This window comes from Chroicocephalus ridibundus, chromosome 5 (assembly GCF_963924245.1).
Source record: "Chroicocephalus ridibundus chromosome 5, bChrRid1.1, whole genome shotgun sequence".
In the NCBI taxonomy this organism is placed as follows: Eukaryota; Metazoa; Chordata; class Aves; order Charadriiformes; family Laridae; genus Chroicocephalus; species Chroicocephalus ridibundus.
The window spans coordinates 67,301,889-67,320,470 of NC_086288.1; the positions used below are offsets into that span (position 1 = coordinate 67,301,889).

The 18,582-nt window shown below is 41.8% G+C and overlaps 3 protein-coding genes across 9 annotated transcripts in view; 1 reads left to right on the plus strand and 2 right to left on the minus strand.

Annotated features, from left to right (window-relative positions):
- The window catches only part of WDR19 (WD repeat domain 19), a 47,459-nt gene extending 36,064 nt beyond the window's left edge, over positions 1-11,395 (plus strand). For 4 of the 5 annotated variants that reach the window (XM_063337076.1, XM_063337078.1, XM_063337079.1 and 1 more), the window contains 7 exons: positions 1,075-1,171; positions 4,031-4,155; positions 4,803-4,884; positions 5,524-5,674; positions 7,800-7,923; positions 9,574-9,650; positions 10,391-10,574. In XM_063337076.1, coding sequence (XP_063193146.1) covers positions 1,075-1,171; positions 4,031-4,155; positions 4,803-4,884; positions 5,524-5,674; positions 7,800-7,923; positions 9,574-9,650; positions 10,391-10,505 — 771 coding nt within the window. In that variant the 3' untranslated portion in view covers positions 10,506-10,574. Of the gene's footprint in view, positions 1-1,074; positions 1,172-4,030; positions 4,156-4,802; positions 4,885-5,523; positions 5,675-7,799; positions 7,924-9,573; positions 9,651-10,390; positions 10,575-11,263 lie in introns of those variants that run through there. The other variant, XM_063337077.1, reaches the window with a different exon arrangement.
- Positions 1-18,582, minus strand: part of RPL9 (ribosomal protein L9) — a 219,691-nt gene that overhangs the window by 133,363 nt on the left and 67,746 nt on the right. The window lies entirely within an intron of this gene.
- RFC1 (replication factor C subunit 1) overlaps positions 11,389-18,582 on the minus strand; it is a 41,483-nt gene continuing 34,289 nt past the window's right edge. For all 3 annotated transcript variants that reach the window (XM_063337082.1, XM_063337081.1, XM_063337083.1), the window contains 9 exons: positions 17,573-17,710; positions 17,061-17,156; positions 16,785-16,883; positions 16,217-16,371; positions 15,974-16,091; positions 14,894-15,039; positions 14,146-14,359; positions 12,922-13,113; positions 11,389-12,379 (listed from right to left, as the gene is read on the minus strand). In XM_063337082.1, coding sequence (XP_063193152.1) covers positions 12,284-12,379; positions 12,922-13,113; positions 14,146-14,359; positions 14,894-15,039; positions 15,974-16,091; positions 16,217-16,371; positions 16,785-16,883; positions 17,061-17,156; positions 17,573-17,710 — 1,254 coding nt within the window. In that variant the 3' untranslated portion in view covers positions 11,389-12,283. The remainder of the gene's footprint in view (positions 12,380-12,921; positions 13,114-14,145; positions 14,360-14,893; positions 15,040-15,973; positions 16,092-16,216; positions 16,372-16,784; positions 16,884-17,060; positions 17,157-17,572; positions 17,711-18,582) is intronic.

The following is an 18,582-nucleotide window of genomic DNA, read 5'->3' on the forward strand; positions in this document are numbered from 1 at the left end:
TTACTAGTTAAAAGGTGATAATGTACAGACTTTATTTTCTTATTGATCCCATTTTAGAAATCACTGCTAAAGTTAAAATAGTGGCACTAGCCCAGGTGGTGTTTTCACTTATTACTTCCTTTTCATTATAAGCAAGGTCATTTTATTTTGTGTTTTAGCTATGTTTTTAGGAATGACCTCTTTTTTTCTCAAAATCCTTATGAAAGACCAATTGTCTTTTCTCGTGTTGATTTCTTTTTTTCTTTTATCTAGTCTGCTAGAAATTTAAGTACACTTCACAAAACTAGAACTCATTTGTTTTCTCCAATAGTGACATCTTGTTTATTTAAAGCTTTGTTTTTAAGTTATTTCACTAATTCTCCTGCTGTTGAATTGTTTGTTCTTGGGTGAACCCGTTGCTACATTTGCCCTTCATATAATGTATCAAAAGTACATAGTATAGCAAATTATAAATTTTATGCATTTTGTTAGCTGATTGAAAATCAGCTTTGAATTTTGATATTGTTTATTTTGTTTATGCATTTTGTTAGCAGCTTGAAAATCCCCTTAATTTTAAATTTTTTAGCTGTCTTGGATGTCTACCATCTGGTTGCAGAACAATACACTCTTTATTGGCCAGATTTTGTCATCCTTATCCACACTAAGCAATGTTTGCATCTAGATCCATAACACAATTTAAGCATTTCTAGGAAAATTTGTATTTCTAAAAGGAGTCCTTTGGTTCTTTTCTGACACCATAAATGCCTACCTGCCCAAAGTTGTTGGGTTTCCACCCGTATGACAATCTGTGTGCCCAACGGTCTGCGGCTTTCTGCGTCCATATTGACAGGGCTTGGCAACTAACTGCCACAACTCAGTCAGGGTCCTCAACGTGGGTTTTTATCCCACTGTCCTAATGGCCAAAACTTGGAGGGGAACGTAGCACAGCTAAAGCGTGTTGATGTGAAGAGCTCTTCATGAAACAAGCCAGCGTGTCCGCTTTCCATGAAGAATGTGGTGGTGGGATAGGCAAGTAAAGAAAGGGATTCAGCAGTATGTATTCGGTATTAATTCCTTTTGTGTTATTTAATTAAGGATGCCAAGTACCTATTCCGCTTATACATGGCACTAAAGCAATACAGAGAAGCTGCCAGAACTGCTATAATAATCGCCAGGGAGGAGCAGTGTTCAGGTAAGTCCGTTTTCCCTGATATGACTTTTCTGACACTACATCCTTGCAGTACTTAGGGTACCATTATTTATTCAGGATTATACTTAAAAAAAGACATGTATCAGTTCCTTTAATTATATTCAAGTTTAATTTTGAATTTGAAGTAGCCTTTGTGAAAAGGTTGGGACTCATACCTATATATTAAATATTGGGGGGAAAAAAATTGTGGGAAATATCTGCGTTCCTTATTACATTCTAGTAAACACAGAGATTAAGATTGTTTGCTGCTTTACTTTTTTGTATATCACAGATCTTAGAATTGCAGTTTCTACATGCAGTTTCTGACTTGGATACTGATCCTTTAGTCTTTGCAAATGATTTTTTTCAGTGGGAGATGTGCACAGATGATTTCCATTGAAGGATCAGTACTGCTTACTTAGGCCTTGTTTTCCCCTGTAGTAGGTAGCTGAAGTTAGAAACAGAAAAATGTGATAAGAAGAGACAGGGCTAGAAGCAGAATAGCTATTGCCTCCATTATTTGCTCTCCTCTGTAGCCATGGCAACCGCCCTACCATAACACTGCTTGCTTTTCATTTCAAGTAAGTTAAAATCTCTGTAAAGGAAAAGTAGAGGACTCGGGAACAGCCCAGGCAAATTGACATTTATGGGCTGCTGCTCAGCGTTGGGCTAAGGAGTGGAAAATCACTTAAACCCTTGGCCAGCATCATCACCCAATTCATTGTAGCAGTGAATATTTATAGAATCATACGATCGTTTAGGTTGGAAAAGACCTTAAAGATCATAGAGTCCAACCACAAATCTAATACTGCCAAGTTTACCACTGAACCGTGTCCCTCAGCACCACATCTGCCCGTCTTTTAAATACCTCCAGGGAAGGCGACTCCACCACTTCCCTGGGCAGCCTGCTCCAATGCTTGGTAACCCTTCCGGTGTAGAACTTTTTTCTAATATCCAGTCTAAGCCTCCCCTGGTGCAATTTGAAACCGTTTCCTCTTGTCCTATCGCCTGTTAGTTGGCAGAAGAGACCGACCCCCGCCTCCCTACACCCTCCTTTCAGGGAGCTGTAGAGAGCGATAAGGTCTCCCCTCAGCCTCCTTTTCTCCAGGCTGAACACCCCCAGCTCCCTCAGCTGCTCCTCATGAGACTTGTGCTCCAGACCCCTCACCAGCTTCGTTGCCCTTCTCTGGACACGCTCCAACACCTCAATGTCTTTTTTGTGGTGAGGGGCCCAAAACTGGACACAGCACTCGCAGTGGGGCCTCACCAGTGCCGAGTACAGGGGGACGATCACTTCCCTAGTCCTACTCGCCACACTGTTCCTAATACAGGCCAGGATGCTGTTGGCCTTCTTGGCCACCCGGACACACTGCTGGCTCATATTCAGCTGGCAGTCGACCAACACCCCCAGGTCCTTTTCTGCCAGGCAGCTCTCCAGCCACTCTGCCCCAAGCCTGTAGCGCTGTGTGGGGTGGTTGTGACCCAAGTGCAGGACCCAGCAAGTGGCCCTGCATTTGTGCTAATTATGTATGCAGGAAATGTAAAGGCTCAAGGGTTTAATTATTTACTAGCTTCTCTGAATCTGAGAACTTCTATCTAGAATGCAGTATCCCATGCTACATTTCATATTCCCTAATAGTATAGATGTGTTGTGCAACACTGTAATAATAAGCACGATGTTTTTCTCATTAAAAAGCACCAATCTTGCAGTAATTGTTTCCTCCGCAGAGGCACAGTTTTAGATTGTCCCCCTCTTCCTTCAAGAGATTTCAGTGAGTTTGATTATGAAGTTTACACCAATAAAGTTTATTCTTTCCTTAAAAGTCAAACTGTTTGGTATTTTCCTTTGGGTATGGCGTTTTATGCGCAATTTTCCTTTAAGTTGTTTTTATGTAAGCACACGATTTTAAGACTGATCCTATTATACTCAGAGTCAGTATAACAACCTTGAAAAATTAATGTTGTTTTCCAGCAACTAGTTCTGGAGTGGTATTGAGCTGCCTCACACAAATTCCACTGTTTGATTCAATTGCAGCGTGTAACAACACATAACAAATTGCTCTATAGAGTAAAAACGTTTGCTGATAGAGAAAATTTGAAAGCTGGAGGAAAAAGGTCTGATGACATAACTGAATCTGAAATTTTCTTTAAATGCCTCCAACTGCAAAGAGTATGACTTCCTTATACTCTAATAATGAAAAAAAAAGCAAACAAAACCCAAAACAACGTAAACCAAAGCAAGAATGAACAGCAAGCTTAGACTAACCATGCTAAGCACTGGTCATTTTCAGCTAGGTTGATAATTTAATGAAATTCTAAAGTTTCTAGACAATGCTTGATAGTGACCTTGAAGCAGTATAATCTAGTGAATTAACGTTCAAATTTTAATTGTCTCTGTGAAAGGTTTGGGGTTTGGTTGCAGAGGCAAGGAGATGCCAAAGCAAATGATAAAGTAAAAATATGTTAAATTAACATTTAAACAGCTTTTGAATATTTGATATTGAAGAACAAAAAGAGGTAACATCTCCAAATGCTCTAAAAATACCTCATCTCCTCTTTATTGTGGAAGCAATCTATTGGCTACAGCATCTTCCACTTTTTAAATTTCATTCTATGCAATTGTCATCCACAAATGCCTTTTGCTACTGTTCAGATGACTTCTCCAAGTGTAGTTTTTCTTCTTACTTAACTCCCTGTCTGACATCATGTAGGGTACGGCGACAAGCAACTGCTTGTGACTTTCCAAAGAAATTGTCATGCAAATGTTTTGCTCTAAGAATCGATATAACTTCCATAGATGTCATTAGTAAAGAAATTGTTACAAAAAATTAAATTCACTGTTCAGTGTTGTTTGTTTTTAAGGAAACTACCGAAATGCACATGATGTTCTTTTCAGTATGTATTCAGAGTTAAAGACCCAGAAGATTAAAATTCCTTCTGAGATGGCTACAAACCTTATGATTCTACACAGCTATATTTTAGTGAAGGTAATGAATTGAGAAACTGAATTTATGCATGAATTGCACAGTCTAATTTATTGAACTGTATATGTGGATGCTCTCTATACGTAAATTACTTTGTCATATAAGTTGTGTGTGAGAATCCAAGTGTTTGCTAACAGGGACAGTCCATACCCTTTGGTTGTTTCTGCCTCTTTGATTAGCATATTCTTTTTTAAATGACGAATAATTAAAAACCTGCATCTGGCTTCCTTTATTTCTTTTGCATTCATACTTACAAATACGTTATGCTGCTAGTACTATTATACGTTGTTATTCATAAGCAGATCGCTGCTTTTCTGTAAATGAGATGAAGCAGGGGGGGCTCAAATGATTTCTAGTAGTTAACCCCTGGCCCATCAGGATGTCTGTTCAGCTCCAGCCAGCTTCTGCCCTCCCTCCCTACCAGCAGTGAGGCAAGAGCGGGCAAATGGTGGGCTGGAGGCCAGAAAGACACTTCTGGGAAAGAGCCACTATCAAGTCTCTGGTCCTTTCTCTGGCGCAAGATACGCCTCTGCTCGGTTTCATGAAAGAGCCGTGGGCGTTCAGCTCCCAGAAGGATGAATGCCAAGAGCAGGCTGCAGGAATTACTCTCTAAAGGCTCCAGATAATTTGATACGTTTGTTGTATTCCAGACGCACGTGAAACGTGGTGACCACATGAAGGGAGCACGTATGCTTATCCGGGTAGCCAACAACATCAGCAAGTTCCCGTCACGTAAGTGCTGGCAGCAGAGGAGCGTGCTGTGCTCTACAGGACAATTCATTAATCGTTGCGTTAGAAGGTACATTCTCCTCCTACGATCCCGTAGGGCACACGACAAAGTGTAAATGCAGAGTGTGCTCTGCTGTCCTCCGCAGGGTAGCGCTTTGATATATACGGCCTCCAGGATGGGTTCCTCACCAGCAGTTTCATCTGTCCTCTCCCACCATAACCAGTACTGAGCTGCCTGAACCACACAGAGGCTCAGGATCGTATGTAATGAACTGATTGGTTCTGCAACTTCATCACAAAATTCTGATCCATCTTCTTTTGAAAATACCGTTTGGGTACCTGGAAAATGTAGTCTAAAATGTAGACTTTAAACAGGGCAGACTGGATTAGGGAGAAATGGTTATAATCCAAACATGCCTGCTGCCATGCTGGGCTTCAGAAACACAAGGCAGTGAGAGGTGGAACCATGATTTTCTTATGTTTGGTTACAGGAATTGCACAAATGGCGCAACTGTGTACCATGAGGAAGAAGTAAAATACCCTCATTTTTCATCAGTACATTTTTAGCCATATTAGCTCAAAGGCTTTCAACGTGAATATAGGTAAATAAATATTTCACATCATTGTTTCATTCTCTTACAGACATTGTGCCAATTTTGACTTCAACTGTAATCGAGTGTCATAGAGCAGGATTGAAGAATTCAGCCTTCAATTTTGCTGCGATGTTGATGAGACCCGAGTATCGTAATAAAATAGATCTTAAATACAAAAAGAAAATTGAAGCAATGGTCAGGTGAGTGATGTTAATCTGTACTTTCAAATGTACACAGTATCAAGGCTTTATTTGTTATTTTTGTTCATAAAGCCTATGAGCTTGATCCTGATTTCTTATTATTTCACTGTCTGAAATTTGGAAGGCTAAGAACCATTTCCCCCCTTCTCTCAAAATTAAAGGCTCTTCTGTTCCCTTGGATGCGATAAACCTTAAATGCCATGTGTATGTACAATGCTTCCTAACCAGCAGCAACGTTTTCCATCTCATCCATGCAGACGTGAGTGCAGCCTTACAGCTTTAGTTGTTCTCTGGTTAGGAATGTCCATGTAGACTTGGTCGCTGCTGCAGCATGAGCAGTGTCCTCTTCTGTGATTCAGGCGACTGAGTAAATGGCTGAGCATTCTAAAGAATGGAAGGGCAAGTAAAATAGATGGAATCTTGACATTTTCTTCCTTATCTGAAGTTCTGTTTTGACAGATCCTAGACAATATTTTCTGCCAAAGGAGGACGCGTAGGTGAGCCTATAAGAGCAGGGCAAGCATATATAATGCTTTTCTTACTTATTCTAACAGGCTCTAACCATTTTGAGGCTTAGGGACTTGCTGAGCCCCTGGGGGTGTTTTAGGTATTTATTAAGTCTCTAAGTTCTCCATGAGCTTCTCCAGTCTCTCTGCTTGAAGCCATGTAAATTTTTAGCAGCACGTGACTCCTGTGACAAGAAGGTCCATTGCGCCCAGACTGGTCCCTAGCTACTTTAACGTGATGCCTCGTAGTTTTCCTGTTGGGAGAGATCTAGCCTTTTGTGTGTCACTTATGATTTTATAGCCCTCTATTTTTGCTTATTTCCCCTCTACCAGTTGTATTTTTTCACGACCTGGAGTGTTTCAGCTTACGTAGCTATTTTAGCTCACAGCCTTTCTGTGATACTCTTTCACAACCTTTCTGGAGGAGGCAGGGCCAAAACTACACTGAATTTAAGATTCAGTTCAATTTAAGATAAGAGCAACCCATGGACTGATGTAGCAGCAGAATGAGTCGCTGTTCCAGCCTACTTCATTTGCTTTGACTGTTTTTAAAGTTCTTTGAAGCTGGCTCTGGCCTATATCCACCTGAATACTACGTACAAGCTGTGTCATCGCCTTGTTTTCATGCATAAGCATGCAGAACAGCAGTAGGTTACCACAGATGAGCACTGCGACAACTGTTTGTCTTATTCTGTTCCATGTCTTTTAACCACTTTTTTGAAAGTCATGCGAAGTTCTTCCCCATTGCCTGCTTGTTAATATTTCTAGAACATTCCAGTATGTTCCATCACTGTTAAAAGCCATTCCTAATCTAGCATGTTTATTCATACCGCAGGTTTCTTGAGACAAAGGAACAGGCCGTTTTGTGAGGGAAACATACATGCCCAGGCTAGTAAACTGAGAAACCAGGCTTTCTCATTAGGCTAAGTACTGAAATAACGAAGGAAGCCATCTAATTGTCTCCAAGGTTACTAGGGTAAACATTAGAAAAGACGCATCCTCTTCATTGGAAAACATGCTAAAAGCGAATCCAAGCTCTTTATCTATAACAACTGTTCCATGGAAGATTAAACGTCACACAAGAAACCTGAAAAAAGGTCTCCCCCTGCCCCCCCACCTGCCCCCAGGTGCCATGATGGCTGGATCAGGACCACCATTCTGACCCACACTTGGCTGAAACAAGCCCCAAACTCTGCGAAAGGCAGTTATGAGCTGTAGAGTCCTACCAGGATGCCACTTTCATGGCTCATTACTTCAGTTCTTTGTGGTCACTCCTGTCACAGAAAAACACTGAAACAGAGAAGCCATAGCTTTATATTCTATACATATAGGTCATGAGTTTTGAAAGATTTCAAAGTATTCTGATCTGTTACAGATTTAAAAAGGTTGTACTGTTTCAAATTAAATGGTAAAAATAACCTATTTGAGTTTACATAATTGTGATGAAGCTTGGTTGATAGTTAAAAGGAATTATCTGGTAGAATATAAAATGGCAACGGGAAACTATGAAAATAACTCACAGAAAAAAGCCCTTGCTAAACATCAAAGGCATTGTAAACCACCTCCGGTCAAGTTCAACGTGCTTGAGGTTTTTATTCACGTTTGTATCTTACTTCTAGACGCCCAGACACAACAGAGGCAGAGGAGCCAACAACAGCCTGTCCCTATTGTGCGTTCCAGCTCCCAGAGTGCGAACTTCTGTGTCCCGGCTGTAAAAACAACCTCCCGTACTGTATTGCAACTGTGAGTGGCTGCGGCACCAGAACGAACACAAAGCTTTTCTTGCCTTTTAAAAATAAGTTCATCTGAACAGCTTTGGTTTGCCAGTAGCTTCAAGCTAAACGTTTTTGTGGGTTGGTTTGCTGGGGGTTTTTCCCAGGCAGTTACCAAATCAGTGAAAAAACATTTTTGTTGTCTTTACCTATCGTAGGGTGTCCTTATTTGTCACCTACAACAGCGTTGGGTGCAGCAGGTGCCCAGCAGAGACAGGACTGTGGGGTTGGTGCCTGCCCAGCCCTTTGCTGAGGTGCAGTCACGGCCGAGATGGACGTCTCCGTCTCTTCTTCCATGTGCAGGAGCTTGTGGAGAGCACAGCTCTCCCCCCATAAACCCCACGCTGCCAAGACTTCAAATAATTAAAAAAAACAGCCCAACCCACACCACTTCAAAAATCTGGTTTGGGCATTGCCCAGAATTTTTAGGCACTTCCTGGGTTAAGTAACGTTCAGCCAGTGACCTCAGGATGTTACATTACCGAGCCTAACAGAAATGAGAAGTTTTAACGTTTTTGTCTCAGGCTATACTTGAGACCGTACTGAAAAGGTATGGATGGGGTAGAGCCCAGGGGAAGAGCCCTGCCTCCCACTGCTAACCAGCATCAGTACAAAATCCTCACACCTCATTTTAACTAGGCTCAAGTGATTTATCACACTAGAACTACAGAAAAATCAACATTTACATGAACAGGAATCAAATGTTGGAGTTAGCATTCTTTATTAAAACTAAAGAATTACATTTTACAAAAAAAATATTTATAGCAATTATCTATTTTTTTAACTTTATTGGTTTAGCAGAATAAGATGACCAGTATATTTTAAAGTATTATCTTAACAAAAAACCACAAGGCTTTAAAATATAGCTTTACAGGCCAAAGGTAAAGTACAGATTCACGTATATTTCAAGTTATATTTATTAAGCTCTGTCTTGGTTATAGTTCATTTACATCACCGGTATTTGTAACATCATTAGAAATACAGCATTTTCAAATATCTTATGAGAGTCAGTGTCAAAAGAGTCTACTGGATTAGAACATAAATCTCTCAGTATAGTTCAAGGTGCTGTTGCGTTTTATAGTAGTGAAAAAGTTTATATGAATTCTTTGTATCAAAAGCAAATTAGTAAACCACACCGGAACGGAGGAAATAATTTCTGATTGAAGAGGCGAGTGCCAGGCAGCCGCTATGTCACAGACTTGATGGCATTGAATGCGACCTCTTGGGTTCAGGTGACGTGGCTTTGGGGGCATTTTTTGAACGTCACTGCACCACCAAAAATCGCAGTTGACTTACATACATCTTGAGATACAGGTCTACAGCCAGCATTCTAGAATTACCAAACTAAAAGAATTTTTAAAAGGTTTAACTCCACACGTTCTTAGATTTCTTTTTTTAAAAGAGAAATGAGAATTAGAATGAAAACACTGCATCTCGCAGAGAGCTCCTTTTCTAGTTACAGAATTTTTACAGCGAGGCTATTACGGGTTTGGTTTTTTGATTCCTCAGGATCTGTAGAACGCGGTTGCTGAGACTTTTTCACAATCACGGGTACAAATCTCAATGCCCCGTGTACCAGGACGGCACATGCCCTTTAATGACTTGTGGCTGTTGCGCGCAGGGTCGGCACATGCTGCGAGATGACTGGACAGTCTGCCCCCACTGTGACTTTCCTGCCCTGTACTCAGAATTCAAGAAGTAAGTTGGGATTTGTTTTCTGTTGCAGGATTCCAATGTTTGTTCACATTTTAGCAAACTCCTCCATTTGGTACTAAGAACATGTAACAGCTTGCAGGGGGGAGGGTGCAGAAGAGGAATATCCCTTACTTGGTAGTCTCGTCTAACGTACTCACACCTCACTTCACTTCAAAGCCAACCAAAAACTATGATAAGAATGAACTCAGCTGGCGCTGCTGGGCTCCAACAACAGGAGCAGTACTGAAGATGGAGGGGAGGGGGCTTGGGTAGGTTTCTCAGCTCCTTGCCCGAAGGCGGCCTGAGAGGAGGGGCAGGGGGAACACAGGCACAGCGAGTCACCAAAACAAACAAAACACAGACAGAACGGGGTGTTAGATTATCGTCCCCAGGAATCGTCTGTGTGAGAGGGGGACGGGAGAGCTCTGTTCAGGTGTCGGGCACTGTGAAGCTGCAGAAGCATCATGTTCTAGCCCAAGCTCCTTTGCATATGTTTTAGTTGCCAAGTTTTCCTCATGCCCAAGCAAACCTCCGCAGCGTTCCTCTCAGGATGTTAGTTCTCAAATGTTAAAAATGAACAAACCAAACTTTGCTACGCCTAGACGGAAGCGGCCATTGCTCTGGCCTGTATTTGTTACACAGCACAGGTCAGAACATACTCTATGCTCTCTGCCTCAGGCCCAGCCCTTCATCTGAAAAATGTTAGAATTATCATTTGACCAGTCACCCTTCTTTTGAAACAGCATGTTACAGACCGAAAACGTATGTCCAATGTGTTCTGAAAGGATTAACATTGTTCATCTTAAGAAAATAAACGACTGCACACAGTACCTCAAACCAGAAGATGGGGACCAATAAATTCAGGTATGTGCTAGAGCCTGTGTTTTTTTACTTAACGGGGCTCATTCGAGAGGACATGGGGAGTTTTTCCCAGCAAGGGAAATACAGCGTTCAAAAATGCAACTTACAGCCTAGGGCTGTCCCTCGGGTAACTGAAGCCCAGCTGTATCGCCTGTCTGCCCTCAGACGTACAAACACCAGTACCTTCTGCAACTGCAACTAACCTGGTTATTAAATCATTCCAGTTGGGAGGCTTTAAACCAGCTTACCTCTGTGATCACGTTACCATCTGCAACATGTTCTGTTTGGAACATGTTCCTGAACGCCAGTTGTGCTCCAGTAGCGCAGAGAACAGTTTGAAGATCTCGGCATCATCAAATGCGTCTAGAGATCTACCAACAAGCCAAGGAGCAAAACAGCAACATGGTGTTGGCTTGAAAGACTCATATTTCAAAGAACGAGACAACTGCTCTGTCTGTACCACACACTCGGCTACAAGACTTCAGTTTTGTTAAAGGAATGGTAACTGAAAAGGAGTTAACAAAGAAGTTCCTCATTAATTTTGACATTTGAAGGCAGATTTCCTCGTGCAAACCTGATGTGAAAACTTAAGTTATAGGTCATAGTAATGCACAAGTGATAATATAAGTTATATACACCAAAATAACCTCATTTTTGTTAATTTCCTTTTTTCTTTCAGTCTGAGAAAACCTCGTTGTTTGCTATCACAGTCTTTGTATCTTGGGATATGACTAACCGCCTCTTTTTATTTTCAGAACTGCACGCGTTGGCTGGCAAGCGGCGGGGAAAGCTCTATCACTACATTACGCATCTTTTCCCCACTGGGATTTAATAACAACAACCAAGCCACTTCTATTTTGTGATAGCCTGTAAATATTTATTTAGCTTTTGATAAATTTTGTACTTTGATTTATTATAGTAATAAAACTGATTGATGATTCTTCTTACCAAGTAAAATTTGCATTTTATCTGCACCAAAGACAAACCAAGGGACATTCTGTGTTACATGAGTGGCAAAAAAAACCCCTAGTGTTCTCTTTTTCAACATCAGTTCTGAACTTTTATGAGTATTTTCTATTAAACATTTCTTACTTTAAGTATTCCTTTCTGGTTTTGATTAAAGATACAACTCATACAAGCACAGGCTCCTCAAGTTTTGGAACCAAACCCCTCACTGCTTTTCTCTATCTTTAACTGAACAAAAGGGAAGTTGTAGGAAGAGAATAACGCCACGTCCTGTACATGAAGGGAAGCCAAAACCTTGGAAGAAAAGAGGGGGGGGAGGAGAGACAGAACACTCCATGAACTTAACCAAAACTTTAAAAGACTCCTGTGAAACCTTTTATTGTAAATTTATACACTGCTTAATTCCTGTAATGTACAAATACGCAATTTAGATTGGGGGCAGGGGACTTGCATCATGTACTATTTACAAGAGTAAATTCACCACATAATGTCAGGGGACTTATAAAAAAAAAAAAAGAGTAAAGTCCTAGGAAGACTTAGCGTAACTGCCAGGTAACTAAGGATCATATTTTCATTGTGTTTACGCACCCCAGTGTTTGTGGCACAAGGGCACTCCTCACTTGTAACGTCGCAGCACGTCAGGAGTCAGTACCGCGCTGCACAGAGCGCGCAGTGGCTCCACCGCCTCTATAAGAGGAGCAGTTCCAAGGCGCTGGGTCTGCTTCCCCAGCTCCGTCGCTGGATCGGTTTTATGTTCCTGCCAGAAGTTAGATAAGCAAAGCTGCATCCAGAGCAAGACTTTATTTTGTTTAATGTCTTGTCTTCTCTTTTCTTTTCCCTTCTTTTTTTGTTGTTTCTTCATTTTTCTCTCTTTTTGGCAACTTGGAAGACTTCGGCTTTTTTTGCTACAAACAGAATACACAGTTTCAAATCCAACTGCACCCTGACAAATAGCATTTTGACTTACGCTTAAGCGTTAAAAGAAAAAGCTGTCTCTTCCCCTCCCCTTTTGGGTATCAAGGAGAGCACAGACTCTACAACACTCAGTCTTAACGGCCGAGCACAGTTCCCCGATTTGGCGATGCAGACAAAGGGCATTGCTGGCATCGCCATCTGGGATAACCACATGCCAAGGCCTGCGGCTGCTCCTCACCAATGGCACCCTCCCCACCAGCACCGAAAATACTACTAAGTTTTGGAATCGGATGCCATATTCACAAATTTACAGTGATGCCTCGCTTGGATCCACCGTTCAAGCAGAAGTCAGTGGATGGAAATAACAGACTTTTTCACACCACTACTAGTTAAGAATTCAAAAGTTGAGAGATGACATATTCAGTAGCTACTATCAAATACTTTTTTTTCATTCAGAAAGGTACCCAGAAAGGTAACTAAAACCAAGAAAACAGTTTAGCATGGTAATTTAACACTGAGGAAACTAAGTCACCTTAATCATTGCATCACTTTCAACAGTATCTTCCTCATCCTCATCAGACTGGATCTCTTCCACATTCAAGCCTTCGTTCAGTTCTAAGGTCACCGCAGATCCCGACTGCCTTTTAGGTGTCTTGACTGAATGAAGTGAATATGGAGTGAGATGTGCCTCTTTGTTGTAGGCACGTGTAAAAGCTGCTTTGACCTGTCAGGGTGGAAGGAAACACCATAAGCATCGGCTTAGGAAGTGCTGGTTGTTAGCTGACCAACTCTTAGCTAGGGATTCCACATCATCTTTCCTTTGGGAAGATGGGACCAAAAATTTGTAGAGGAGGACACTGTCTCAAAAGGACAGAGAAAGCAGCTAAGAGCTGTATGGTGAAGGCGCATTTTAAATGAGTCCTGCACAATTCTCAGACTGTGCATCTCCAGATGCTTCTTGCTTAGGCCTCCAATAATTTCAGCACTGTTCTGCTGCCACCTAATCCAAGTCCACCCTCAGCAGCACTGAAGACCCAGAGCAGCCTCTTCAGACCAGGTGTAAACACCCAATAGTGTAAGTTTAGGTATCAGCAGAAAAGATTCTTCTCTTCCCCGAGCATCCACCCTGAGATGGGGGAAATGATGGTCCAGATCTCGCACCTGCCCAGTTTGTGGCAGGGACTTGAGCTTAAGCTCACCTTGTGCCAGGTGAGAGTCCCACCCACAGAAGGGGACTAGCTGGAAGCACCACACAAAGTTCCCCCAGGTCCGGCAGTTCAGCCTAACTAGACTGCAGAAGGTGGAAGCTGCAAGCCAGCCTTGTAATTCAGTGCCCGCACTGCAACAAATAGAGTTGCGTCCCTCCTCCTTTGTACAGTGGTAAGAAAGGCCTGAAGGTGATAGAGCTTCGACCAGGAGCTTGCTGCTGGAAAGGTACTGGCTTTGCCTGTCCCTTCTACGTTCCACTGCTGTGCCCCAGACACGGCCGACTCCCAGCAACCCTTTACACCGGGAAGATCAGGTGTAAGACTCCTGAATGAAGCACAGCCTGGTTATCTTTTAAGACATACCCCAGAACCTTTGGTAGCATGTCTGACAGCTGATCTTGCAAAGACTACCATGAATTAAATTACAGATAATAAGCAGCTGCACCAGCTTCAGCCTTTCATCAGCACATCTGTATCTCACCTTTTATTCTAGGCATTTCTTTTTAAAGATACAGAAGAAAAGGAAAAAATTCCCTAGTGAATTTTACCTTGGGATCCAGCTTTGAAAAAGGACTGGGTTTGCCTCCCCATGTGCTTATTTCCATGATGTTTTCAATATCTTCTTTCATCAAGCAGTAAGAGTCCATGAACGTTATAGTTTCTTGTACGCCATCTGCTCCAAGGTCTTTCAAGGGCTGGACAAGCGCATCCCGCAAACAGGGCAAATACTCCATGTTTACTGTCCTCTTGCACGCCTGGGTTCTTTGTCAAATTGAAAGTAGTAAGTAAATCTGTACAACCACCACCACTCACTTCGAAACACAGGCAGCCTGTAGGTAAGGCCCTCAGCAAATCGAAAATCATCTGCCTGAAGAGTTAACTGTAAGTTGTAGCGTGCCATTCCTTTTGCTATACCTGCATCCGGGATAACCGATGCAAGGCATTCAGACACTGTTTGGTTGGACTCGATGATCTTAAGGGTCCTTTCCAACCATGAAGATTCTGTGATTCTGTGACACCGAACAGTCTGGGGAAACACATCCCTAACTGAGAAACAACAGCTTCGCGGGGGAGGGGGAAGGTTACAGTACTGCTGAGTACACTAGAAGTGTTTGCAGTCCGACAGATTAAGTGCCAATAAAGTGTCACCAACAACGTAAAGCATATTGACAGGATATACACTTCAGTCTGTACCCAGCACAGCAAGGAGTTAACAGTAAGTAATGAACTACACGAGAACTAAATATCCGTGTCGATATGAGGAAGGAGAATGAAGAGGAGGAATGTTGGTACTACCTGAGACTCATGTGCATTGCCAGTTCTTGAATGATACGATCATGTTTGCCCGTGGATGAAAATTTCCCCAGCCAGCTGGGAAAGACAGGAAACTGGGACATGTAACCTCTCATCAGCTCCCCCGGGAGAACGCTTGCATAAATAGCCTGAAAAAGTAACACACGTGCCAAACTCAAATCACAAGGGATCAGTCTCACTGACACCGTGACGTACTACCCTACTTGTCCGCACGAAGGGGGATAGTGAATACAGTTCCACAGGGCAAATGGCTCGTTTTAAGAGAGCTCTTTCTTGGTTGCTTGTTTCTGTTCAACCCCTGTTAAGTTACAGCTTCATCTCTTGTACCACCCTATTTGCTACCATGTTCTAAAAATATCTGTGAGATTATCTGTGTTTTAAAAGCCATTTAAAAAAAGGAAAGAATAAAAGCCTGTTCATATCCCATTTTAGAGTGCAGTCAGACAGCTGACTTCACACAAATACACGCTGCAGTCGCCAGCAGATGGACACCGTGAAGGAGACATTTCCAAAGAACACCACGGATCTACATAAACTCAGCCAGGCAAGTTCCTGAGCAACTCATCTTTTTGGACCTCCACTAAGCAGAGGGGGGGACTAGATGACCTCCAGAGGCCCCTTCCAACTTAACCTATGACAGATTCTCTGACAACAGTCAGAATCCCTTAAGCACAAGTCTTGTCAATGTTTCAGCGATTGTTAAAAGTAGTACAGTGATGAAGCTTCAGTCCTCCGTGCTTTGGAGAAATACTGGCCCGGCGAGAGGCTGGGAGAGGACGCATATAAATCAGACCGAGTAGGCTTGTGACTGCACGTCAGAAGTGACGTGTGCCATGTGCTCCTATGCTCCATGAAGAAGCTTCAAACACTTCCAAGTTTCAGAAGACTTAATTTCATAATACGGTGTGGGTTCAACAATACGAATATGGGAAACAGCTCTACTCACCAGCAGAGCAGAGAATACTACATGAAGCATACATTAAAATTATACTGAAACACCAGGTTTTTTACTTTTACACTGAACTCCCAAAAAAGCACATAAAATAAGTGTTAAATGCTCACCTGTGTTGGAAGAAGATTCCAGTTTTGCTTGCTACGAATCTGCTTGTCCACTATATCACCATCACATATACTATCAGCTGCTCTACTCAAAAGCACCAAGTGCTTCTTCAGATTTCCTCTGGGGAAAAAAAAAAAAGCAAAGTTGACTGTATTACAAAGCAGAAATATCCAGGTGTAGGTTTTAGTCTAGTTTTACTCCCTGACACAAAAGCCTATGTCAGTTTAGGGTATGCAATAACTCACCCAGCAGCGGCTGGTTTCACATGTACATAGTTCTCTTGAACAAAGAGAGGTGCCAGGGAATAATCATGGAAGAACAGATCCGATTTGTCTATAAGAGACATACGAGAAGCCTCCTCTCCTGTTGCAAAAACCTTCCGGACAACATCAAAAGGGCCCTAAGTAAATGATATTTCAAGAAGTCAGTGGGCTGCAGGTCCACTCAAACAGTAACACACAGCACAATGTCAACAAAATTACTTTAGTGATGGTACCCAACAATATCTGGTTGGGTCCAGTGTTCAGTATTTCCTTCCTAGCACTTTGCCAGTTTTGAGAATTGTGTTTTACCTCTGAAATTAAGAGAATTTTCTCCTAAATAGAGGACTTGGGATGAGAAGTATGAGCTTCATGATTGCATCTTACATCAAAATATATACTCAGTCCTGGATTTATTGCTCTTCAAATATTTGTGGCAAGTTTGACAGCTCCCTGCATCTGGGCTGTCGGAGTCTTACTTCACAAGTTGCTTACAAAGCCTAGTGATTATATCACAATGACAGTAAAAGCCAATCCAGTATTTTACACTTACCAGTTTGATATCCTTTTTGGCTCTGCCGGCATCCGTTTTAGCCTCATCATAGGTCAATGATTTATCTTTTGCACACCACATATTAAGGTTATGTAAAACCTAAAGAACAAGATTGACAATTTGGTAGAATAAGAGCATTTAAATGGAAGACTTGAGCAGAAAACAGCCTGATCTCCATATATAAAAATAATAACACTGTTCAAATACCAAATTGAAGTCAAGGACTTGTAAACACCATGCTCTCTGAATGGACACTGATAGTGAATTGGTACTGACCTGTCTGATGTCCTGATTTGCTGCCAGGATTATCTCTTGCATAGCAGGTGGTGGAATTTTTAAACCTTCTTTAAATGCAATAGACATCATGGCACCCTGTAACGCACACAATTGAGAAATTGTCACCAGAGAATTCCTACCCCTACAGAACACATTGACACATCTATGGAAGAGTGTTAGTGTGTTTTTATAGGTTTTTAAAGGACATAAAATTTAAATTTTCTCCCATAAACATATGTTATCCTTTGTCATTGATATAAAAAAAGAGTGCATGATTGTTTAAAAAAATATTTGTATATATTTAAGATAGACTTCTAAATCTGAAAGGCTTTGGGATGCTTCATTCTTTGGGAAGAAAAACTCAGACAACCCACTTTGAAAAGCAGAGTTACTCACTGAGGTGATTCATTAAGTTTTAAGTGGTGTTTCCAATTCCATATACTTTCTGCCACACGAAGAGAGAAGTTACTGATGGTAATTCAGTGCAGCCCGTACAGCCACAGCCTTCTTACCTTGATCTGTTCTAGACGAGGTCTCTGAAAACGAAGATCAAAACAGTAGTGGACCAAGGAACGAATTTTAGGATGGTTGCGGTCATTACACATACAGATGATGGGTATCTTTGTGTGTCTAATCAAACCAATCAACTCCTGTGATTTAAACACATTACAATTATTACATCAGATAATTCAGAGAATGATTCAAGTGTCATACCAAGCAGCATTAATCCCCGCCTTAAATCAGATCCTTAACTAATGCAAGTCTATAAAACTCTTCCTACTGTAACCATGTTTCCACACAGTGAAAACCGAGTCCCTCTCCTGCTTTTTCCACTTACTATTCTATTCAGCTGCAATAAATCTGCTGTCTACCCACTTCCAGCAACCATGTTTAGACTGTTCTTCCTGAAGCAATTAAGATCACTAGCCCAGAGGAGAGCTGTCACGTGCAGAACTAGATTCAGTTCAACCTGTGGCCTACGCCCAGAGGGAGCACACATTTTTCTGACTGCACCCTGCCGCAAGCACTGAAGGAGCAGGAAGTAAAAAGATCATCTCTTCCTGCCCAAAGAGCTCAACCCTGAGGCTTCAGCATCATTAGGCTTACCAGAACAGACTTTTTGCCTGCTGTAATGAAAGTGAGATTCAGTTCAATTTCATATTCCTGCAATGTAAATGTCTGCATCCGAGCTAAAGATCTGTGTGCCTTTATTGTGAAAGGATTGTATGTGACCACAGGAAATCTTCAGAAGTTAGAACTGGAGCTGCTAAGGAGAACAAAGGGTAATACTGCCTATGCTCCATTATTTATTCAGTGTTACTGCCTACTGAAGACAGCAACTGTCACAGCCAGACTACAAACCTCCCACTGCAGGTAGATGTCAGCTGCAGAGACCTGAGGATAAATTCACTTGTCCAGGAACAAACATCTAAAGCACATGCACCCAAGTGCATCGCTCCAGGTTTCTCTTACAGAAGCATTTTTCCCCCCCTCTACCAATGCATAGTTATCCTTACACAAA